Source organism: Cavia porcellus, unplaced genomic scaffold (assembly GCF_034190915.1).
Source record: "Cavia porcellus strain 051 isolate PalLab524CR breed Dunkin Hartley unplaced genomic scaffold, mCavPor4.1 scaffold_25, whole genome shotgun sequence".
In the NCBI taxonomy this organism is placed as follows: Eukaryota; Metazoa; Chordata; class Mammalia; order Rodentia; family Caviidae; genus Cavia; species Cavia porcellus.
In genome coordinates this window covers 6553670-6577631 of record NW_026947508.1, presented here as the reverse complement: position 1 = coordinate 6577631, position 23962 = coordinate 6553670, and the positions used below count along the sequence as shown (strand labels likewise).

The 23962-nt window shown below is 56.2% G+C and overlaps 1 protein-coding gene across 1 annotated transcript; it reads left to right on the top strand.

The window, feature by feature from the left end:
* Nucleotides 1–1110: 1110 nt before the first annotated feature.
* Nucleotides 1111–23548, top strand: CUNH1orf127 (chromosome unknown C1orf127 homolog). Its single transcript, XM_023565612.2, has 12 exons — nt 1111–1136; nt 5520–5620; nt 8324–8422; nt 11065–11189; nt 12242–12385; nt 15354–15392; nt 16137–16274; nt 16745–16829; nt 17987–18183; nt 18390–18513; nt 21296–21441; nt 21838–23548. The coding sequence occupies exons 1-12, from the start codon at nt 1111–1113 to the stop codon at nt 22891–22893; spliced, it is 2280 nt and encodes a 759-aa protein (XP_023421380.1). The 3' UTR covers nt 22894–23548.
* The last annotated feature ends 414 nt before the right edge of the window (nt 23549–23962 follow it).

The window sequence follows — 23962 nt, the reverse complement described above, 5'->3', positions numbered from 1 at the left end:
TGCTCCCAACTTCCCGTTCATTTGCGGGGTGTTTTGCTTTAACAAGATCCCGAGGTGGCAGTGGCAGTGGCGGAGTGGCTTTGGCACCAGGTATTGTCTCTGTGCTGAACCTGGAAGCCCAAGATCAAAGTCCCCAGGCTGGTGGCCCCCAAGACCCCTCTCCTGGCTTTCCAAGGGCGTCTTCTCCCGGGGTCCCCACGAGACCATGCTCCCTGGGTACCCCTGTCTTCTCACGAGGACACCAGGGTTGGCGCCCCCCAGCAGCCGGTTTCTAATTTAGTTACTCCCCACCGCCCTTCAATCCAAATCCAGCTGTGCCCTGGCGTGCTGAGGCCGGGACCTCCACATAGGAATTTGGGGGCCACAACTCGGCTCATAACAGGGGTCACAGAAGGCGAAGGGTTTGTGTGAGCTGGTAGAGGAGGACCCGGGCCGGCCTCTTCCTGACCTCTATCTGGTTGGTTTCTTCTTACCTGTATCGTGCAGCTTTGCTTTGAGTGTCAACTAGCTTTTTTATTTTTTATTTTTGGCACTAAGGATTGAATCTGGGTCTTTTACACTGAGCTTCATCCTTGGCCCTTTTTTATTATTTTATTTTATTTTTAAATTTTGAGACAGGTCTTTCTAAGAAGTCATGCAGTTGCCTATGCTGGGGTTTGACTTTGTGATCCTCCTGCCTCAGCTTCCCAGAATGTTAGGATCGCAGGGGCGTGTCACTAAGTCCAGCCAGCAAAATTCGACTTCTGCTGGAGGCATCTGGAAAGCCTGGTCAGCAGCCGACTGTCCCTCCCAGTTAAGCCCGGCATCTCTGTGTCTTTCCTGGTCCCCAAAGAGGCAGCCTTCTCCTGCCCAGGCTGAGGCCCCTCCCAGACTCCCTTTGACCCCAAGGTGGGGCGGCTCATTGCACCCCATGGTGCATCCCCTTTGATCAGCCTTCTGGTCCTGAGCTCCTAAGGGTAAAGCAATTAACCTCATGGAAGGGCGGGGAGGAGTTGAGCTCCCTGGGCTTTCTGCCACCTGAGTGAGACTCCTGCAGTTGGAGGGGCAGGGGACAAACCAACCGTTCATTGATGCGTTTGGCACCGCAGGAGAGAGCCAGCAAGCCTGAGGATGCAGGCGTCCCCCGCAGTCATCTGGTGAGTGGCTCTTAGCCAGGTCACTCTGGGCCTTGGGAACCTGGGCAAGAGCTGACCATCGCTTCCCACGTGCTCAGAGCAGAAACCAGGTATTTCCCATCAGCACCCAGGAACCTCTGTCTTGGAGGGAAGAGGAGCTGATGGGTGAGCCTGGTCAGGCCTGTAGGGCTTTGCCAAGCACTGACCTCCTTGGGGAGGACTAGCCAGGGTCACTGCCACCTTCTCCAGGGCCATTGTTCTAGAATAGGTGTTGTGACGCTTGTGTGACATCTTGTGAAGCTTCCCAGAAGGCTGGGAGAAAACAGAAGAGTCTTTGTCTGTCCCAACAGAGTCCTTCAAGGAGGTTAGGGTTCAAGTAAACAGGAGGTGATGATTTGAAGGAGTTTTCAGGTGACAAGAGTCCAGTGAATGGGAAAGATAAGGAGGAAACTTCACTGTCCTCAGCCTTGGAACAGCAGGCTCCCTTCCCCAGCTCAGGTCCAACAGGAGGAATACACTGAGTAATCCCAGCACCGTGGGAGGCTGAGGCAGGAGGATCCTAAATTGGAGCCCAGCCTAGGCAACTTGTGAGATCCTGAAAGGGCTGGGGCTGTAGCTCAGTGTGAAGGCCCTGGGTTCAAACCCCAATAAGAGAGAAGGAAAGAAAGCCTTTGACAAGCTCCTGGGGGCGGAAGCCAGCTTGAAGGTCAGCTGTTGCCCTGGGGACATTCACTGAGGACCTCTGTCTCTGTTTTATGAACTCTGCACATCTGTGCACAAGGAACCCACGGAGGAGCTGAGTGGGTCAGGGGACAGAGAAGGAGGAGGCCCGGTCCTGTGCCAAGGACTTGCTTAACTTCTCCCAGGTGCCGTCCTTGGGGACACAGTGTCTACCCCAGGGCTGGGAAGGATGGGTTGCTCCTAATAGAGGCTGGAGGAGGATTCAGGAGCAGATGCGGGAGGAGGGGGAGCCTCCTGGTGCCTAGCGAGGCTGAGGCAGAGCACTTTCTTTATAGAGCTGCCCAGGGATGGTGCTGAGTGTCCCGCTGTCTGTCCCTGCCGTGGTCCCAGGTTTATTCGCCCTTGGAGAGCCTTCCTGCAAACCAGTTGCCCCAGCCACAGCTGTGTATTGCAAATTGACTAATTATTGGCAGGGACTGAGGTGCAGCCTCCAGCAGCAGAGCCAGGAGGAGCAGGGATTGGAGACCAGGCTGTGTCCTGGGAGAAGGTCCCCAGCCTGCCGTCCAGAGGCAGTGGACACAGCACAGGTGCCACGCGGCCCCCGGCTCCTCTCGGCACTAAGGCTGTGGGCTCGGCTCAGATTCCAGGCGGATGAAATGGCTCTGTCCCTCTTAGCCAAACCCATTATGGGGCAGCCGTGGGCCTTGGCAAGTGACCTTCCCCAGGCTCAGCCTTAGGGCGAGCCAGGAGCTGAGGGCTCGGTGACCGCAGCCTTTGGTGGGAATGTCGTGCTCTCCCACTTTGTGAAATATAACTTTAAAAAAGGTTGCATTCTCGGGCTGAAGATGCAGGTTAGCACGAGAGTTATCCCACGTAAGGCCCTGATTCAGCCCCCGAAGTGCCACAAAAACCCCACACTAAACCAACAAACCCTGAAGGTGCGTCAGAGAGTTCATTTGTTTAATGTCTTTCTGGGTAGAATTGTTGGCATTATTATCAGGACAGTGTTCTACAGTTACAAAATAGCTGCTCAGCGATACATTGAATCAGATAAACCTAAGAGCCCACTAGACCATATCCAGGTTTTCACTGAAGAAACCTAGTCATTTGGGGCCACTTTAAAGGGTTTCACATCTTCCTCCATCGACTCATGTGCAAGAGACATCATTTTTTGTTTGTCATCTGAGACAGTCTCTCTGTGCAGCCCAGGCTGGCCTGGAACTCACTGTGCAGGCTGGCCTTGAATCCCTGACAACCTCCCGCCTCAGCCTCCCAAGTGCTGGGGTGATGAGCATCTGCCACCACACCTGGCTTTAAGGCTCATCCTCGTTCCAAAGCACCCCGCCCCCCGTGAGTACTGCAGATGCGTCTTCCCGATCAGTGCTTGTTATTGTCTTCCTCCCCTAAATTTAGACCCACTTCCCAGATTCCCAAATGCTCCCGGCCAGCTTCTCCCGCCCCCTGTACCGGGGATCGAACTCATGACCGCCTGCTTGCAAGGCAGGCACTTATCACATCACATCTTAATTCCTCTCCTTCCTCCCCTCCCTCCCTCCATCTCTCAGTCCCCTTCCCATTTGCAAAAGACCTACTTCCCTGCTTCTTATTTATCTTTTATTTCGTTCCTTAATTTATTTATACTTTGGGTTTCTCATGGAAGGGAAGTCACGCAATACTTCAACTTCTGGGGCTGGGGATTTAGCTCAGTGGCATAAGCGCCTGCCTTGCAAGCAGGCAGTCGTGAGTTCGAACCCCGGTACCGATAAAAAGGAAAAAGACAAAAAAAAAAACAAAAAACAAAAAAAAAACTTCAACTTCTGTGTCTGCTTTGTGTCATGTAACAGTTTGGTCTCCAGGAGATTATTATTATCTTAATTTTTGAGATGAGATCTCCCTAAGTCACTCGGTCACTCAGGCTGTGCTCAAACCGCCATCCCGCTGCCTCGGCCGCCCAGAGTGCTGGGGTTACAGGTGTGCACGGCCACACACACCCGGCTCCTTTGTCTGTTGCTTTGGTCCTGTGGCTGGAACCCCAGCTCCCCCGTGTGCTGAGCAGACGCTGCACTGAGCCACACCGCCTGCCACTTGGTTCTATCCTCTTGCAGAGCTGGAGCTAGGCCTGTGGTGTCACCTGCGTCAGTGCTGTGCTGCACGCTGTGCTGCAGCTCTGTGTCGTTTGTTTGTTTGTTTGTTTGTTTTTTGTCCTTTTGAGACAGTCTCCCTGTGCAGTTCAGGCTGGCTTTGAGCACACTTTGTAGCCCAGGTTGGTCTTGAACTTTTTTTTTTTAATCGGTACTGGGGACCAAACACCTGACCACGCGCTTGCAAGGCAGGCACTTATACCACTGAGCTAAATTTGGTCTTGAACTTGATCCTCCTGCCTCAGCCTCCCATATGCTGGGATTGCGGGTGTGCGCCGCCACACCAGGCTTCTGTAGTTATTTCTAAGTAGCTGCAAACCCTAGTGACAGAAGGACCCTACTTAAATATGAGATCCCGCCCCTTCGGGGCTTAGATTTCTCATCATTTTTGTGGTAAAACCCCAGCTGCACCAGGGCTCCATGCCCCTCCTGATTCTGGCACATGCCCGTCTCCACTCTCTTACCCCATGTCCACTACTTGTCCTTTTCCACCGACTGTGGCTCCACTGATCTTTGTTGTGGCTGCTGCTGCTCCTTAAATTCATGGAACTATCCCCGCACTTGGGGGTCCCACTGTGTGGCATGCGCCTCCCCAGATCTGGGAAGGAAACTCCTCGACGTCCTACTGTGGCCCCATATCACCTCTCAGCGATGGTTCACCGCCCCTAAGAAGGCTGAAGTAAGTCAGGCCCTCGCTCCCTGTGATGGCAACCAGCTGCTGTCTTGCGGTCCAGCTCTCGTCTCTGCCCTGGGGCCAGTCTGCAGTGCTGGGGCAAGGGAGAAGGCACCTGCTGGGGACAGGAAGACAAACCGCGTGGGGCGGGCACGCGGGCCGCTCCACTGGGAGGAAGCCGGTTCCAAGTCTATTTGCAAATTCATTCCAACATTGCCGCTGCGGAAAAGTATCTGCTCTTTCTCCTCTGAACTGCTCGTGCCATCTGCCTGCTCCTCATTAATAATGAGTTAATAAAACCTTTAACAGAGGCTCATTTTTTTAAAAAGAAAAAAATCTGTATGAGAAACACGATGTTAGCTTTTTTTGAAAATTGTCTTTTAGCATCAGTCTCGCCCTCCTCTCCGGCTCAGACTCTGCACCTCACTGGGTTTCCTTTTCCCAGCGCCTCTCATCTCCAGATACGCTGCTCTGCCCTCCTTTTCCTTCCCTCCCTCCCTCCCTCCCTTCCTCCCTCCTTCCTTCCTTCCTTTCTTTCTTTCATCTTTCTTGATAATGTCTCGCTGTGCAGCACAGGCTGGCCTTGAACCCCCGATGATCCTCCTGCCTCAGCCTCCCGAGCGCTGGGCTGACAGCTGTGCACCACCAACCCGGGCACACATTTATTTCCTTACCGGTTTGTGGTTGCTGTTTCTGTGCCTCGGGCACTACACATTATGGAAAGTGCTAAAAAATGTCTAAATTGGGGCAGGAGATATGGCTCAGAGGTGCAGCACCTGCCTAGCATGCGTACTGTTCAGTCTGGGGGGAAATACAGATATTTGATGGAATGAATTACAACCGATTGACTGTATGAAGGTAGACCGGGCAGCCGCTGAGCTATGCACGCCCCGCCCCTCTCCCCTGCAGGGCCATCTGTGTCGCCTGCATTCAGCACCTGGTGTGCCCACACATCCTCCTCCTCAGGGCAGGTGGGGACAGACCACGCCCTGCGCCTGGAGTTTCGACAGGTAACTCACGCTTTGGCACTGGTGTCAGGCCTTGGGCGTTCCCGGCCGTGTGGACCTGTAACCAACCTGCTGGGTGACACGGTGACCTCGGCAGTGAGGAGTGTTACCAAGCCGGAACACTAGCCTGCTGTCGGCTGTCCTCCTCCCAGCGAGGAGATGGGTTTCTGGGGCTCAGAGGCTGTGCGCACGTGGGTGGCCGCGGCAGAATAGGGTTGGGCTGGGTGTGGTGGTGCAGGGCTATGCGTCCAGCACTCTGGAGGCTGAGGCAGGAGGGTGGCAAACCTGAGCTCAGCTTGACAATTTAGCGATTCAGGGAGACCCTGACTCAGAATAAATAAAATAAGAGGCGGAGGTGAAGCTCAAACCCGAGCCACACAAGAACAGGGCAGACCCGGCGTGCCATGTGTCCGGCCAGGTCAGGTCCAGGGGATTTGTGGCCGGGGTCCTGCGGGGTGAGTGAGGAGCCTGCAGCCCTGCAGCAGCAGAGTAGGCTTCTGCCGAGGCAGTTGAGGCCCGGTGTCTTCAGAGCCACCCTGCAGCGACACTGAGGAGTGACAGGTGCCTGCCCGCCATGAAGCTTCCCTCCACAGCTCACATCCCCGCCAGGAGAGGTGCCAGGCGGCGTATGCGCCCGTGTGCAGCCTCCCGGCATGGAACAGCCAGATCTTGGAAACAACCCAGATGCCCATAACTGAGGAGTGGATTACACAGACGTGGTATTTTTATACAACGGAGTGGTACTCAGCTATCTGGAAGGGTAAACTCGAGGCTTTTGTAGGTTCGTGGATGTAACTTGAGAGTGTACTCAGAAGTGAAATAAATCAGGCGCACATGGCAAAGCATCCTACCGTCTCCCTAGCGTGCGATGCTAAAAGAAATAATATGTACATAAAATACAGGTATTATATGCATCTTCTCAGTCTCCTGGGGAACGGGGATCACAGGTGTGCGCCTGGCTACCCTCAGGTTTATTAATTCACCTGAGACTCACGGGCCTCTGAAAAGGGTTACGCTCAGGCTTATGGTTCATCCAGTGGAAGGCTACAGATTAAAATCACTACAGGAAATGCGTGCCCGGGGGCAGCTGCTAGGGGGCCGGCCTGAGCCCCTCCAGAGGACAGGGCAGACTTCGCCCAGCTTGACGTGTGAGGTTCACATAGACTGGCGCTCGTTAAGCCTCGGTGTCTGGGTTAGGAGTGGCTGAGCACCGCAGGGCTGAGCCGAGCCCCAAGGTGCAGGGGCCTCCTGCCTGCATCATGATGCTGCCGCCCGGGGTAAACAAAGTCACTCTTACTGGCAGAACATCCCAGGGGTTACCATGGTCTTCGTGGCTGGCAGGGCCAAAGGGTTCCATCTTGCAGAAGAGGGAGTAGTGGGGGCCTTGGAGAGGGGAGAGGACTCACCCTGGTCACATGGCTGCACCCCACATCTGAGCCCTGAGTATCCACCTCCCTGAGCAGCCCCCCCACATTGGGAATGGTGTTTCAGGAAATTGGAACAGCATATGCAGAGGCCGTGAGGTGGGAAAGAACGCTTTAGCTGAAGTGTGGAGGTGGCAGAGGACAGAGCCACGGGGTGGGGGGCTGCACGGACGGTGGGGAACCACTGAAGGTTCTGAGGAGGGGCTGCCACACTGTTGTTGCCATCTGAAGCTCCCTGTGTGTTGAGAATGGACTGGGGCCTGGCAGGGCCGGGGGTGGAGCCTCCACCTTGGCCTGGAGTCTTCAGCTCAGCTGCAGAGCTTCGAGGATGAGCTGTCCACCTCACCCCGCTTTTAAGGGTCAAGTCCAGACCTTTCCTTTGTTTGCTTGTCTTTTAGAGGCAGGGTTTCACTACACAGTTCAGGCTGGCCTTGAACTCACTTTGTAGCCCAGGCTGGCTTCGAACTCACAGCAACCCTCCTGCACAGCAGCCTCCAAGCGCTGTGCCAGCATGCCCAGCTATTCACATCTTTTAAATTGCACTGGGTAACTGAGGGGGTGGTACATGCCTGTAATCATGCAGCACTTGGGAGGCTGAGGCAGGAGGATTGCTGTGAATTTGAGGCCTGCTTGGGCTACACAATGAGTTCACGGCCAGCCTGAACTATAAAACAAGACTTTGTCTCAACCCGCACGCCCCCACTCCAGAACGATATTGGGTGTGGAATGTGCAGATTGGCAGCAGACCGTGGTATCAGGGTTAGTACCAACTCGGGTCATAGGCACTGCGTCATCACTCAGTTTCCCTGTTTCTAATCTATCTGGTTATGTGATGAGCTGGCAGGCGAGGCAGCGTTTAGGGCCTCGGTCCTGCTGCTCTGTGACCAGGACAAGTCTTCTCTCTCTCTGTGTGAAGTTAGCTAGCATCATGACAAGAGCTGTCATCCTGAGGCACAAGCTCTGTGCTGAGCACCTGTGAAGGCTTTTAGACACAGGAGCTCATTCAGGCTTCGTATCATGCTGTAAAGTGTCACTATCACAGGCACGACCATCATCAGTGTCAGATCACCGCCATCGCCATCGCCACCACCACCATCCTCATAATGTAAGAAAAGTGTGCGCACACTCACACACACACACACACACACACACACACACACACACACACACAACACAGGGGACTCAGCCCAGGTGCTCCCTCAGTGTCCACCCTTACGGTTCCATCCCCCGGTCCCAGCGTCCCCTGTAAACACAGTGCTGAGAGTGCCTTCCTGTCCGACAGCCAAGGTGGAGTGCTTCTCAGACTACATGACCCTGCCGATCCCCAGGAGCCACGTGGAAGGTTTGAGGCGGTGGCTGGGCAGAACCTTGCAGCTGCCAGGTAAGGGACAGCCATTGTCCGGGAAGAGCCGCCCGTGCCTGCCCCAGGCCCTTGGCGTTGCCTCTGCATGCCCGGATGCTCCTCCCACACCTCCTCTGCGGGGCTCTTCCTGCCTCAGATCCGCTCAGGCCCCCTCCCCGGGGCTTTCCAGCTCTCCACATGGGCAGCCTCGTGGGTCACACACTGTCACCTGGGCCCCTGCCACCAGAAGGAGCTGGCAGCCCACGCATTCCTCGTCTCCAGCTGGTGTAGCGGGGACACCGCTGATGTTTAGGACACGTGTGATACACAGGCCTGCAGGAACAGACGGCTAAGGCCTGGAGAGAAGCTCCCATCTGGGGCGATATGCTCTAAAACCTCAACCTCCCAGGGAAAGAAATGGATGGGAAGAAAGGGGAGAATGGCACCCCTAAAATAGCCAAGGGCCCAGTGTTACTTTCTGAAACCCTCAGTCAAGAGTTTGCCTACAGGAAAAGAGGGCAGACCTCATGAGGAGATTACCCAGAACCTTCTGGAAACTTCTGGAACCACTGGCCCACTTCCTGTTTTCCATCTGGGAGGCTGAAAAGTGAATTCTCAGAATTTTTCTTCTCCTTTGTGCAGCAGGAGAGAAATTGAGGAGAGAGACTTTCCTGTTTCTCCCAAAGTCTAGCAAAACCACCCAGGGACTGTGTTCATTCTGGAGTTTTGATGTTTTAAGATGGGTTCTTGCTATGTAGTTTGGGCTGGACTTGAACTCACTACATAGCCCAGGGTGGCCTTGAACCCGAGGTAACCCTCCTGCCTCAGCCTCTTGAGGGCTGGGATTACAGGTGAGGGCCACTATGCCCAGCACGGTCTGGAAATTCTTATGGCACCGTTTGGGTCTGGTGTGGCCTGAATCTATCTTGGGAGGGTCAGTGGCCGCTCAACCGGCCAGCCAGTCTCGACACCTTGGAGTGGCATTTGTGTACTAAAAGGCCCCTTTTCCAGGAGAAATGGTGAGGAGACATTAAACTGTCCCTGTTCTTTGGAGAGCCATTATTAATGGAAAACAATAGATTAATAGTTTTAAAACGCGTGTTCAATAAGTAATTTTTATGGCTTTGGATAGAGCCCATTAAGCATTTCTGTGTTATTATCAAGAAGTTTTAAGCGTAAAATCATAAAGTCAATAATCAGAGAATTAGTCACAGCAGCCAGCCACGGGCCATTAGTTTTAGGCGCTGTCAGGGACACCTGTGGCTCTGGAGCTGGTGGCACCAGGTGGGGATGGAGGAGTGACGGTCGGTGCTGCCGCCTTCCACAGACTGGAAGGGACAGCGAGCAGGTGTGAGCAGCGGGAAGCCAGGCAAATATTTACAAAGTGCAAACGTGAGCGCAAAACTAAACTGATCCGGGTCAATTTGCACATCCAGCCTCAGCTGTATTTCCCCAGCGAGCTCCTTTCCGGGCGCCTCTGCCCCAGGCACGGCCTTGATCTCCTGCTAAAGATAGCTGCACGGCAGCGCCTGGAAAGGGGAAGCTGTCACCAGAGAGTCCTCCACGGCCGCCCCGGCCGCTGTCTGCGGCAGCAAATTCATCTCCCCTCGCCACTCGGTGCAGGGTTTGGAAATGAAACTGTGGCTTTGAAAGAAAGGGCTTTGTACAAAACCATGACAAAAGCACTACAAGATAATTACGGGAACCAGAGGAAATCCAAAGAAGATGATAAAACTGCCCGCAATCGCTCTCTCAGTGAGATCCCTTTTTATATTTCATTCATCCAACAAATATGCCAGACATGGCTTAGTCGTAGGATGCAGAGGGAACAAAACAGACAAATACTCCTGGCGCCCAGAGCGGACGCTGGGGAAGAAGGAAAAAAAAAAGATCGTTATAATCTGAAGTCATTTAGATGGGAGACTGGGCAGGTAATAAGTGACGGGGACAAGAAGGTGGCCGGGGTGGGCTTCCTGGAGGTGACTTCTTCTTTTTTTGAGACATTATGTAGTTCAACTTGGACTTGAATTCACGGTGATTGTCCTGCCTCAGCCTCCTGAGTGCTAAGATTACAGATGTGGGTCAGCATGCCAACTTCAGGCAGGCGACTTTTGTAAAGGTTGAGTGAACCGTGCAGATATCCAGGCGAGCCTGGCATGGTGGCACACACCTGTAATCCCAGCCACTCTGGAGCTGAGGTAGGAGTCAGCCCGGGCAATGTAGCCAGATTGTGGTTTATTTTACTTTATTATTATTTTTTTTTGCACTGGGAATTGAACTCAGGACCTTGTGCTTGGCAGGCAGGCACTTGGGTGCTGAGTTCTATCCCAGGCCCATACTGTGTTGCAAAATAAACTAAAAATAGAGGGTTGGGATGTAGCTCTGTGGTAGAGGGCTTGCCTGATACGTGCAGAGTCTTGTGTTTGATCCCTAATTTGTTTGATTCCTTCCTTGAAGGAAGGAAAAGTGAATGAAAGAAATTCAGGTAGTGGGCATAGGCAGTGCAAAGGCCCTGAGGCAGCAATGGGCCTGGGATGTTTGGGACACAGCAGACAGGAACAAAGGAAGGAAGTTCAGAGAAGTGGGAGAGAAGATCAGAAAGGTGGGGAACCGGTGGGGACCCCGGAGGTTGAATGTAGCCTCCCCTGCTCCACCTCGGGCCTGTCTTTTTCTTACCTCAGGCACCTGGAGGGTCCCCAGTCACCTGAATCCTCTTCTTGCCCAATGTGGCTACTTCTTGCATCCCACGCCGGCCGGTGACTTCATTTTCCGAGCTCGATACTCGGCCTGCTTCATGCGGAAAGAGGTGCGTCTGGGACACTTAACTGGGCTGGACCCCAGAGCCTCCCGCAGCCCCACAAGTGGTGCCCTGGCCTTCGGGGGACTCAGCGGTGGCTCTAGAGAAGCATCTTCCGTGCCAGGGCACACCGTCTCCTGCCAGGGAGCCTGCACCCAGCAGGCGCTCAGCTGGCCATCAGGAAGGGCCAGACGGTGCGGAGGGGTTGCAGCACCCCCCACCTGCACGGGTCCCTCGTCTCCTCGCAGGACCCCAGGATTCGGTCACCTTTGCAGGAGCAACATGGTTCCACATTCGGAACCATGTTGCTCCACCTTACAAAGGCCCCGCACCCCTGTTCTGTCTCTCCTCTGTTTCCACTGTGGGTCACCACTTTGTCTTCTGCTAGGCCGAGCCCTGTTTTCCCCGAAGGGCTGAGGCCCCTCCTGGGGGGCCTGACAGCCCCCCTTTCTCCTCCTCCTCTTGTCCTCGTCCCCCTCCGGCCCCCCACCCCAGTCCATACCCATGTCAGTGCCCACAGAGTTCACGCCTGGCTTTCCCGGGGCCGGAGGAGGCCAGCGTGGGCACCTGGGAGGACTCCTCGGCTTGATGTCTGCAAAGCACGCAGAGCTCAGGGAGGAGCACACAGGCGCTGTGTCCGGACTCGGAGTGACCGCCTGCCTTGTTTCAGTCACTGACTTCCGCTGAGCCTCCACAGCCCCATCTGTCAAATGGGAGTCAGAGGCCCTCTCCTGGGTCCTTCATGAGGGCCGAAGGACAGGGGGGCTGAGCCAGTGTTTGCTAATGTTAAGGGACTTGGAAGTTCAGGGTGACCTTCCTGAGTCCTCCACTGTCCTCCCTGGACAGGGAGGGCTTCCCTGATGGGGGCCGAGTTGCCGGATCCCAGAGGCCGGACCAGGCTCCTCATCCTGCCCGGCCAGGTCTCTCTTCTCATCCCTGTTCCATGAGCCCCAGCCCGTCCAGGCCCATCACACTGCCGCCACCGTCCCTGACCTATAGTCGCAGCCCCATTAGCTGCTTCCTTCTTTCATTGGCCTGGATGACTTGTGCTTTATTTGCAGAAAGAAAATTACAGGTTGGAAATCAGAATACTTCGCAGAGGGGTGAAGGGGCTGCAGCGGAGCGAAGGCCACATAATGAAGTGTCCAGCGACCGTGCCCAGGCTGGGCCGACAGCGCGTGCAGTGTGGCCCCACATCCATCCGGGTAACGGGCTCAGAGGGTGTCCGGGCTGGGCTCCTCCCCAAAGGCCCAGGGTGTGGCTGTGGCTCCTGAGCCTCGGGATGTGGCAGCGCAGAGGTGGCAGCTGGAGGTGCAGATGTCCACGGGCGCTGGCTGCATGCCAAAGTCCACCAGGCTTCTGTGGAGCAAAGAGGACTGAGACATGATGGCAGGCTGTCCGGGGAGGAGGCGGTGGTGGTGCCGCCATCCGGCTGCAGAAGGAGCCAAGAGGAGATGAGGTCTGCCTGGGTCTGCGGCGGTCAGGCGGCCGAGCTGGGCTGTGAACCCACCAGCATGGCGGGGCCTGCGGCGAGGCCGGGGCAGCCTCAGCCTCGAACCGTGGTCCCACAAGGAGCAGTGCCGCTCGGCTTCTGCCCCGTGCCTGCGTCGCCAGCTTTTTAAGAGACACAGGAATTTAGATGTGGGGTTGGATATGGCTGTAACCCCAGCACTCGGGAGGCTGAGGCAGGGGAATCATTGCAAATTTGAGACCAGGCTTGGCTACAAAATGAGCTCAAGGCCAGCCCGAACTGCGTAGCAAGACCCTGTCCCAAAAAAGGTAAAAAGACAGGAAAAAAGTAAAGGAATAGAAGCATCAGGCCTAGCCTGGGCAATTTAGGGACTCGGGGGTATCCTATCTTATAATAAAAATAAATAAATGAACAACAGTAAATAAATAAGGCCCAGGGATGTCTCTCAGCCTTGGAGGAAAAAAATAAAAAAGAAACAGGAGATCTGTAGTTACACATGAAATTTCCTCATTTTAAAAGGTTGACTCAGGGTAAACCACTTGCCTAGCATGTGCAGGACTCTGGGTTGGACCGCAAGCACTTAAAAAAAGGAGCAAACAAAATTCAGAACGTGGTGTTTTAGTCTGACGGTACAAGAAAGGAAGGAAGAAGGAAGAGGAGAGGAAAGGAGAAATGAGCGGCGGTTGCCGTGAAAAGGCTGCTGGTGACAACCACCAGTCATTCAACAAACACTTATGGACCCACTATGTGCTGCAATCAGGGTGCTGCTACAGGGACAGACTTGACAAGAATAGAGACCCTTGCCTCCAGAAAGGCGTGTAGATTTATTTTCTCAGTCCGGTCTAGATATTCAAAGGTGATGTGTCCCCTGGAATGACCACATCGAGACCGGTGCTGTCTCCCCTTGAGCCCAGGTTGCTCTCGAACTGCAGGAGCAGGGGCTGAGGCCGAGGCGCCATCTCTGCCCACCTGCGTGTATAGAGGCCGCTGATCCTCGAGCGTTACCTCTGAGGGGCCATCTGTGTGCCCCTCCCGGGCTGGCCAGCCGCCGGCCCTCCGCAGCGGGCCTGTAATTCTGAGAGCTGTCGCTAGGGGGCCAGCGCGGCCGAGGTCCGAACGCTTGCTGGGCAGAATCGGGCCAGGCAGCTGCTCTGTCGCTGTCCACCTGCCTTTGCCACCGGGAACCCTAATGAGCACCGTCCTCCCCCAGCCGAGGTGTGGGAATCCGCGGGGCTCCGGGGACAGTCACAGAGAAGTGGGCAGCGTAGAGGACAGGGTCTTGCCGCCCACCCCACCTCCCTGCACCGCTGCCCTGCTCGGGGACCCTCGTCCTGATTCATTCCCAGTGACTTCCGCAGCCCCGTCTGCGTTGCTGCAACTTGAACTTGCATTAAGTTTTAATTAAAGCTGTTTCGCCGGCCTTGCCCTTGGCTAAACGCAGCTGTGGGCACAGGGCACAGAGATATTTAATACTCTGCCTTTCCCCGCCGATGGCGCAGGGTGCCCAAGGGTGTACCCTGCTCTCAGCGATCCGCCAGCTCGCTTAAGTGTGCCCACAGGCCCCGAGCGGGAGGCCGAGCAATAACTATTCATTGCCCTGGGTTAAGTGTGCCCAGGGGCACCCGTAAACTCGGTGCGGTGATGAGCGTGTGCTCCCGGCCAAGGCCGCCCAGGTCCTGCGCTCCTCCGCAGGCCCTAAATATAGCCTTGTGTGGGGGCTGAAGGGGCACCTGGCCATCTCTCCTTTCTCTTGGCACAATCACTGCCCCCTTTCTTAGAGTCTAGCTCCGGGGCTGCCCTGCTTTCCTGCCGCTGTGGCCTGGGGGTGAGGGCCAAGAGGAGTGCTTTCCTGGGGGACCCCAGAAATACCAAGCCCTCTTACCCTCTCCTGAGGCACCTCCTCTGCCCACCAGGTGAAGGTGGCATCCTCGAGAACAAGGCAGCTGCAGGGCTTCCCTAAGTTGTCTCAAGCCTGGCAGTAGGCGGGGGGCTCTGCGGGGCCAGGGAACAGCGGCCCCGGAGCCCGGAGAGGGCTGGGTGACCTGGGACTTCCTCTGCGACGCTGTCCTGTGCCTCAGCCTCCCCGCCCAGCCCAGGGCTGCAGCAAAGGCACCTGGGGGTGAGCGTGGAGAGCCAGGAGGAGCACTGGCCACGGCGGGGGCCGGGGAGACAGAACACGGTGTCACCCGACAGGGCGGCTGCCCTGATGTGACCTGGACTGTCCTGGGCTCAGCACTGTGAGTCCACACGGGGACTCAATCCCAGAAGTCCAGCATGGTGGGCACCTAAGTGCGATGCCCTGGGTGGGCACAGACACCCTTTCTGGCCTTTGTTTCTGGATCTCGTAGAAAGAAAAAGGCGGGAAGAAGTGGGTGAACCCAGAACGGGAGGAGATGGGAGGCCCTGGAGGAAGCCTGGGGACCCCTCCCTCCATCTGTGCCATTCACACCCACCCTTGGCTGTGCCAGCTGTGCCTGATGTCCCAGTTGCCCCCTTGGCCCAGCCCAGGGCAGCAGCTGAGGCGGCGGCCACATTGCCCCAGCTCTGTTGACACTTGAGTCCCAGAACATAAATGATTTTCTTGTCTTAATGAGCAAACACCCAGCTGCCTGGCTTTGGCCAGCCTCCTGCTGGGGTGATTGCCAGCACTGGTGTTCTCAGCACAAACGCGTGCCTGCCACCTTGGCCCCTCTGTTCTGCAGGTCTCCCGGCCTCTGCCCCCGATGTGCGACGGTACACAGGTAGGTGGGGCCGGGGCAACCTTCCGGAAGGTTCTGTCTGGCTCAGCGCTCGGGGATGCTCTGTGGGGGAGGTTTTGATTCCCCTGTCTTGCTGTGGGCAGCGCCAACCTTTCTGGATCTCGGCGGCTGATATTGGAAGCTTCCCGTGGTGGCCTCCAGGCAGTGCCTGAGGACACCTGAGGTCACCGAGCACGGGGTCCAGCCAGGGCAGAGGCTGGGCTGGAAGCCTCTGGAGTCCTCCCGAGTGGAGGTTCTCTAGGCAAAGTCTGCGGTGGCAGGAGCCCTTCCTTTGCAAGGCCACCTGCTTCTGCCTGGCACGGTGTCAGCCCGTCTTTTTTCTGGTCCTAGGTGTTTCCCAGCCTCTGGGAGGAGCTGGGCTGCAGTCCTGGGATGGGGGGCCAGGTCCCTCCCTGTCCCTTTGCCACATCACTGTCACCTTCATTAAAGGCCCTGCTGGCTAATGTCCCACTAAAGAGTGGTGACCAGCACCAGGCCACAGCTGACTGGCGGAGATTCCTGTCAGGGTACAGAGGCACCTGCTCCCCTAGCACCAGGGAGCGGGGTACAGTCTGCAGGGATTCCTGAGTGGCTGCTGCGCTGGCCCCTGGGCCGGCCCGGACTCTCCATGGCCTTGTCATCTTCCTGGGTGTCCCCCCGCCGCCCCGCCAAGTCTCCATTTTCCTTGACTCCTGGCATCAGTGTGCCCTGGGCCATGTGGTTGGTGCATCTGTCCTGTTTCTCCAGACTCCCTGGCTGCTGTCCCTTCAAGGGGAGCTGGTGGCCTCTCTGGAGGATGCCAGTCTGATGGGGTTGTATGTGGACATCAGTGCCACCATGGTCACCATCCAAAGCCCAAGACAAGACCTTCTTCAGGGACAGCAGGTCAGTAGGAAGCAGCAGCCCCTGCCGGGCTGGGCGGAGAGGGGGCTCTGCAGCCTGGCCCCTAGATGAGCGCTCTGCCACCCCTCCGGTGCCAATTCAAATGTCCACCTGTGGCACTGGACAGATTTAGGCAACAGCCTTGAAAATTGGGCCCCATTAGCGTAAAGCGCTCCGCTCGGCAGCTGAGGGGCTCCCGCAATCATGTATTCAACGCGTCCTGATCATGGTGGCAGGAGCGTAATTACCGTCTCTTTAAATAGCCCAAAGTTGCCGTGTAAGAGAAGACGGCTCACATGACATTTGCTCCCAGCTCACTTCTTGCTAAAAATATCCAGCTAAATAATATTTCCTGGTTGCACTGGAGCGATCAACCTGACCTGGGCTCCATAACATTTGGGGGTTTGGCCCAGAGACTAGGTAGGAGGTTGGGGGGAAGGCAAGCAGTCACGGGGACCCTCCTGTCTCCCCAGGTGCTGAACAACTCTGTGCAGCTCCTGCCGCTCTGGCTGGTGAGCAGTCACTGTGCCTATTCCCTAGAGGCTGTGTGCCCACCGGGTAAGGCCCAGGAGCGCCCCGACACCTGCCTCTCTGACTCTGTCGCTCTGTCCCCTCTGGTTCCCTCTCTTCCCTAGACATCTTATCCCCCTCTCTCCTCTTGTTAGCCCACCCTTGGCTTTGAACTCCTGAAATATTTGAGACAAAGAGAAAGTTCAGGAGTGTGTGCGTGTGCCTGGGCTGTGCCGTGTGCCGGGGGTGCTTGAGAAACAGTTATCTCCTGAGGGATGTGGGGCCGGGGGGATTCTTGGGTGGGAGGCCCCACGGGCTCTGAGGACAAAGCCAGAGAGGGTCTGCAGCCTCCATCAGAGCCCCTGCGGGCCTCAGGGTACTGGTGGCAGCGAGACCCCTTGCTTCAGATCACATATGTGATGCTGATCTCCTTCACCTTGGGGTGACCCCATTACCATGCACCTTGTGGAACACAAAAAAGCCAGAAATCCAGAAGCCCACTTCTTCCCTCAGGGATTTGAGATTCTAAAGAATTCAGTATGCAAAGTTAGGTGGATCAAAGTCTTCACCCGGTGTGGGTAGATTGGAGATGACCAACCCTTCACATTTGTGTAGAATTTTATCACAGACCAAGCTTCAGCACCGGGGCTCTGGGGAGTTTTCGGCAACAGGGATGGCCTTGCTGAGTTCACGGACGTCTCCTTCCCTGTACGTGACATTTGAAGTTGCTTTATTTGGAGGCAAATGCTTTCCCTTAGCAACTGCAGAGCTGCCTTAAAATGTCCCCGTGAGAGGGCTGACACAATGGAATTCTTGCTACAGTGTAAACAGCTGATAGGAGCCGTGTTTCCTAAGAGCAGCTTTGGTAACGGACGGGACGCTGAGTTAGGCCCCGAAACTGAAGTCTTACAGAGACATTCCTGTGGGTCCCTAGGGGCAGCTGCTCCTGCATCTGCTTTTCACGGGCCTTCTAGAACAGCAGCATCTCCCAGGTGCTTCTGGATGGTTATTTTTCTTCCCTTCTTCATCCACACTGCTAAATTCAAGCCCCAGCAGTGATCCCCAAACAGCAAGGAATCCACTGTCTCCAACCCCAGTGGTATACAGTGGTGGCCACAGGCCCTTGGTCAGTGCCCTGCCACCTCCTCACCCCTCGCCATGCTGTAGTGTATCTTTGTGTGCATTGAATGTGCTTCCTGTTCCAGTGTCATCCCAGCCAGGCTCGGAGGTCTTAGTCCACATCCCAAGGAAGAGCCTGGGCCTGGTCAAAAGAGGTTTCCACTTTGAGGAAGCCCTGAGCCTCAAATCCCTCCGAGTTCACCAGGTTGGCACCTTCGCAGTGACGGAGAGCAGGGATTTCTTGGTGGTCCGCATACCGGGGGCCGCACTGCTCCAGGTCCAGGTCAGCATGCTGGGTGACATTGCTTCCTGCCCTTTCGGAGCCCTTTTCTTTGGGGAATCAGAGCTATGGAGAGCAGCTCCGTAAGGGTGGCTGGGAAGGGTCTGGGTCACTTATGCAGTGCAGAGGGCTGCACTGGTGCCACGGAGGGCAGCTGCAAGGCACCGAATACACGGAATACACTCGCAGTTAATCCCACGCACTTACAGCCGTGCCAAGAGCCGGGAGGAGCCCCGGGAAAGCAGGCTTTCTACAGCGTGGACCTGAGCCTGGAGTTTGCTGAGTCTGCTACCGCAGTGCTCTGGACGGTGGAGAACTACTTCCGGTGCGTGGGTAAGTGAGGCGCCCTGTGTGACTGTCACACGGGCCCAGGTCCTCTTCCGCTGGCCTTGGAGTCCTTTATTCTGGGATGATGCCGAGTTCCTGGGTTGGAGAGGCCCCACATCCAACCGGGGAGGTTACAGCCGAACCACACTGGCTGGCTTGGGCATAAAGACAAGAGTGACACAGGGACACAGTCCCTGACTCTGGAGTCAAAGTTCCGGGCTAGGGGACAATGTACGTCGTCCTCCTAGGCAGCTGCAGGACCTCGTGAGGCGGTAGGGGCGGGGATGCTTTCTCATGTTCGGTTGCAGGGCTGACGCCTGGAAAGTACAAATTCAGTGGTGTCAGAGTTGGTGGCTTGGAGGGAGCCTAACACCAAGCAAATTGTTTGTTTGGACCTGTCCAGCTCTCTCTCTGCTGGCTTCTGCTCCTCAGGTCGCTTAAGAGACAGGTCAGCCTCCTCAGCAGGAGCCCCAGACAATGAACTCATTTCTGATCCCCCAGACAGCCTCGCTGTCCACACGGGGCCTGTGCTCTGTGCTGGGACCGTGCCTTGAAAGGGGTTTTTGGTGAAAGCCGGGCTACCAGACAACCTGGTATTCACACGTGCAAAACCACCAGGAGCAAAACCCATTCCAGTACAGCACAAGGAAATACACATAATTCACAAATGATGTTGATCACTTTCATCTTCTACTTCCTAACTGTCCGCAATAGAAGACAGACGGGAAGGAGATTTAACTCAGATGTTAATAGCGCAAGAATGCCCCGTTACCAGGATGTGATGTTTCGGTGCTGCATAGAAATGTAATTGTATTCAGAACTATATTTAAAGATTAAAAGGGGGTCTGCCTACCACATCTAGCCCCAAATTTGGAATTAGAAACAAAGAAACAGGCAGGATGGTTGGAGGATGAACTTTGACAGTATGCTAAGAATGGAGATATTTCTTGAAAGTTTTTTTTTTTTTTTTTTTTTTTTTAACACATTTTGGCCGCTTTTATTTGAACAGTTTCCTGCAGCGATGACATTGGTTTTAGGAAGGGAGGGCTGGAACTTCACCCAGCAAACATTCGCAGAGCATTTGCGGTGTGGAGCTCAGGCGGGAACGGAGTCCACACTGGACCGGTGCTTTCCAGCTGTGTCCAGTCTGGAAGGGTCGATGAGAAATGCCCCGAGCATCAGATGGCTTGGGGGGCGATGCCAGCGATGAGGTGATCTTTGCCCTGGGCTTTGAAGAGTGTGGGGTCCTTCCCGGGGAGCTGGGAATGACACACAGAAATAGCAACAGCAGTAAAACATTTTTTTAAAGAAGATTTTTGGGGGCTTCCCTGGAAAGATTTACATGGCAAAGAATGTTCTCTTTCTCATTTTATTAACTGAATCTCAGCAGCAGGAATGAACCTCTGCCTGCCCGGCTCCTGGAGCGGTTTCCCCGCGCTGTGGTTCCTATTATAGCTCCGGGCGAGCGGCTCTCTCCCTGCAGGCCACCCGCCTGCCTGCCTTGCTGGTGGTTTTTATTCTTGAGGCCCTTATCAGACTGCCTTGCCCTGCTGAGCTCTTGCTAAGTGCTTGTTGGTCTGGATTTTCACTAGGAATTTTTACAAAATGTTTTCCACGGAGCGCATTTTTCCTTTTGTAAATACGCGGCTAATGAGTTGCAGCAGGATGAATGGGGTGCCCGAGCACTCTGCGGTCGGGAGGGTTTTTAATCTTCTTCTTCTAAGCCCGCCAAAAAAGCGGTTGCTACCGAGGGACGCATCCTAATGATTTCAGATGGTGGTGGCTAAGAGGAGGAGAGGAAATGCAGTGTCCAGAGAAGAGCAGCCTTCCCGGGTGTGTGTGTGCGTGTGTGTGTGTGTGTGAGGAACAGCCTGTCCCTGCCTCGTAGGAAGCCGGACCAGAGTGGCCAAAGCTGACTTTCCATCAGAAGCCGCTTACATAAAGGCAGTGCTAAAAGTTTTCTGAGTTAATTTTTTAAAATATTTACACTCCTCGCAGGCTGCATCCAACATGTCAAAGGGACTGGAATACGTGAGCTCTAACCCAGAGGTTCTCAGTCAGGAGTGAATAGTGTCCCTCAGGGCACACTTAGCAATGTCCACACATGGTTGGAGGACGATCCTGGCATCTGCTGTGTGGGAGCTGGGCTGCTCCAAGTATCTTACGACACACACGACGCTGCTCCCCAACAAACTGACCTGGCCCCGAAATGTTGGGGGAGCCTGGGCAGGGTCTGCCCTAAGGCGTGGCCAGAGAGGAGTTACTGCCCAGTTCTGTTTGGTTCTGAGGTACGGAACCTCAAACTAGGAACTGACTGAAAGATGAGACCAGTGGTGGCGTTCAGACTGGGATGGGGAGTCGGGCCAGGTGGTTTGGCAGAAACCTACATTTCTGAGATTTCATTTTTTGAAAAAGGTTAACCAGGTGTGGTGATGAAGGCCTGTAATCTCAGCACTCCGGAGGCTGAGGCAGGAGGGTTGCCCTGAGTTCAAGACCAGCCTCGGCTGCATAGTTCAAAGCCAACCTGACCTACACAGGGAGACCTTGTCTCAAAAAACAAAAAGAATGGCAGGACACCCAAAAGTACCCTGCTGTCCCCTCAGTCTCTGCAGGTCCAGGAGAGGCAGCGGAGATGACCACGTCCAACGCACACTGCAGTGCGGCCTCTCTGGGCGTGTACACTCCCCCTCACCCCATGTAGGACTGGCTGCCCCTGGTCCTTCCATCGGGCTTGGGCAGGATTGTGCTTCCTTAGGAGGAAGGCTGACCTCCGCCTCCTTCCTGGAAGGTTCCGGAACAGAGTCAGCTGCCTCAACAGCCTCTCCGAGGACCACTCCCTTCCGGGCGCCCCTAGACCTGGGGACTCCTCCAGCTGGGTCACCATCCTCTGCCTCTTCACAGTCCCCGGACGCAGACCCGGCCACCGGGGCCCAGGCAAGTGCACACTGGGCCCTCTGCCCGGTGTCCTCCCCAAGGGTCGAGTGCTGTGGGCCTGGGTGGGCCCAGCGGGCGCGAAGCCTTCTCCCAAGGGGAGCCCTGCCCTTATCTCCAGCCAGGTCACTTTCTCAAATTCACAATGCTCCCCGGAGAAAGCCAGCCCCACCCAGGGCTCCGCTGAGGGCAAGCTCACTGCCCTCCTGGGGCTTGAGACAGAAAAAGAGCAGCAGCTGTGGGGGAGGGAAACTGAGGCACACCCCAAAAGCTCGGGGCGAGAGCACGAGCTGAGGTGGCAGCTCCCGCTGGATAAGACCTGGAGATCTTAGGCAGGCAGCCAGAGCCCGTGCCTTTATTTCTGATGTGATTTTCTATATTGCTGCTCCGTACCTGCAGCCGGAGCCCAGGCCGGTCCTGCACACGGCCAAGCCTGCAGGAGGAAGCTGGGTGTCTGCTGCTGGCCTTCCCACCAGAGCCTCTCAGGATGGATGTTGCCCCCAGGCTCCCCCGGGGGAAACGGGGCCACCTCGCACACTGTCCTCAGGGCTGCCGGGAGCTGCCCAGGCTGGCCCAGAGCCTTCACAGCCCGTCTCGCCAGCTTCCACTGCCCCAGCCACACATCCCTTCTTGGAGGCCGCCTCTCCTCTGGCACCCTTCTGGAAGTCTGACCCATCCGAAGTGTCCCTGGGCTCAGAATCACTTGTCACACTAACTGAAGGTCCCCAGCAGGACCCTGTCCACTCTCCAGGAAGTCCTCCCCTCCCAGCAGGGGTGGATGTGGCTGTCATCGAGCCCACACAGGCCGGCAAGGAGTTCCAGCCATTGACGAGGCCCTGGGTGACCAGGCTGACTGATGAGGCATTGGGGTCCCATCACCCTCATAGAACACCCCAGGAGACATCTTCCATGAGAGAGTCCGAGGGGCCACCCGAGAGTGACCGTGACTTGTCTGGAGGGGTGTCCAGACTGGAAGGGTCATCCTCCAAATTGAGTCAGGGGGTGGCGGGGCCGAGACCCACCATCTTGCCAGGGACAGATGCCGTAGTGACCACTGAAGGGAAGTGGCAGCCAGACACCAGCAGCCGCCTGGGGACCTCAGGCCCTGAGCAGCCTGGGGGGCCCAGGGTGGGCCCTTCAGCCGCCCTGACAGGTCTTCCAGAGAATTCCATGGCCTCCACCTCCAAGAGACCTGAAACCCAGTCTGTGGGAGCCTCAGACAGTGCCCCAGATCTAGGGTCAGCTCCTGAGGGGACTGTGGGCTGGCACGGCTGGGGGACACCCACACCTGGCCCTCTACCCCTGAGGAGCCTGAGCCCGGCCAAGCTTAGAAACCCCTTCCCAACTGGTCACAGGGCCTTGCCACCACAGGACCCCCCAGAGGCCATGTTGGCCGCCAGCCCTGAGAATCCCGGGACTCCTGAGCTTCCGCCCTCTGTGGAGGGGGCTCTCTGAGAGGCCTCTGTGCTGTCCTCTGTGGAGACACCGGGGTGAGCCCTGGGAGTGCCCAGGGAGGAGCAGTGCTGTGGGGTGGGCTGCAGAGGGAGAGGACGGGATCTGAGGTCTTCAGTGCGGAGCCCTGACCCAGCGCAGGCTCAGGACCATGCTGGGGTTACTGCTGCCACTCGGTGATGCAGTCACAGCCACTGCAGAGCTAGAGGGGGGCATCGGCCATCTCCAGGATGGGGTTCAGCAGGGCGGGGGCAACTCCCTAGTGTGTGGTCTACTCCCTGGCACTTCAGGGGGCCCAGATCCCAGGTCTCTAGCCGACCCCGGGGGGAGGGGGAGAGACTGGGGTGTGTGCAGATCACCACTCCCTTTCCTGACCCACACTTCCCCCTGTTTCCACGGCAGCAGCTGGTACCCTGATGGCTTGGACAGCACTGTGACATCCTCCGGTGAACCAGTGCTCACAAGCCCCCAGCCCAGAAGCCCAGCTGTGGCTGGGTCACCCAGCTCGCTGGGAGCTTCCCTGAAGGGGCGGCACCCCCCCGCCCGCTCCGGCTCAGCCAAGGCTGTGAGTGGGATTTGAAACACAGCCAAGGAGAGAGAGCGGAGGCCGTGGGCAACGCCCGCTGGACGGGGCTAAATAAATAAATAAATAATCAGGCTTGTCGCGGCTGATAAACGGTCCCTACCTCCAAGAGGACTTCTCCCCTGCGCCCCTCCTCCTCCTTCTCCGGGCAGATCCGTCCCAGGAAAAGCTTAATAGCCCCATTTAAGGCTTTGCCTTTTCACCACGGAATTGAGCTGCCCCTGCCATTACGAGGTTTTCAGCTTCTCTCTGAAATCAAATTACTGACTCCATTTAATTTTTTAAAAGCTCAGATGATTTCCTTTCTTGAATCCGAGCCGTGACTCCGAGCCACCCCCATCCCCACCTCCCCCTGGGCGGGTCCCCTGTGGGCAGCCGCTGCCCAGGGATAGCAGCCCTCACCAGGGAAAGCCTGACACCTAGAGGGGAAGACGGGCCTCTGGGTGACCCCCCCAGACATCTGGCGGGGTGTCTTGGCCTCTCCTGAAG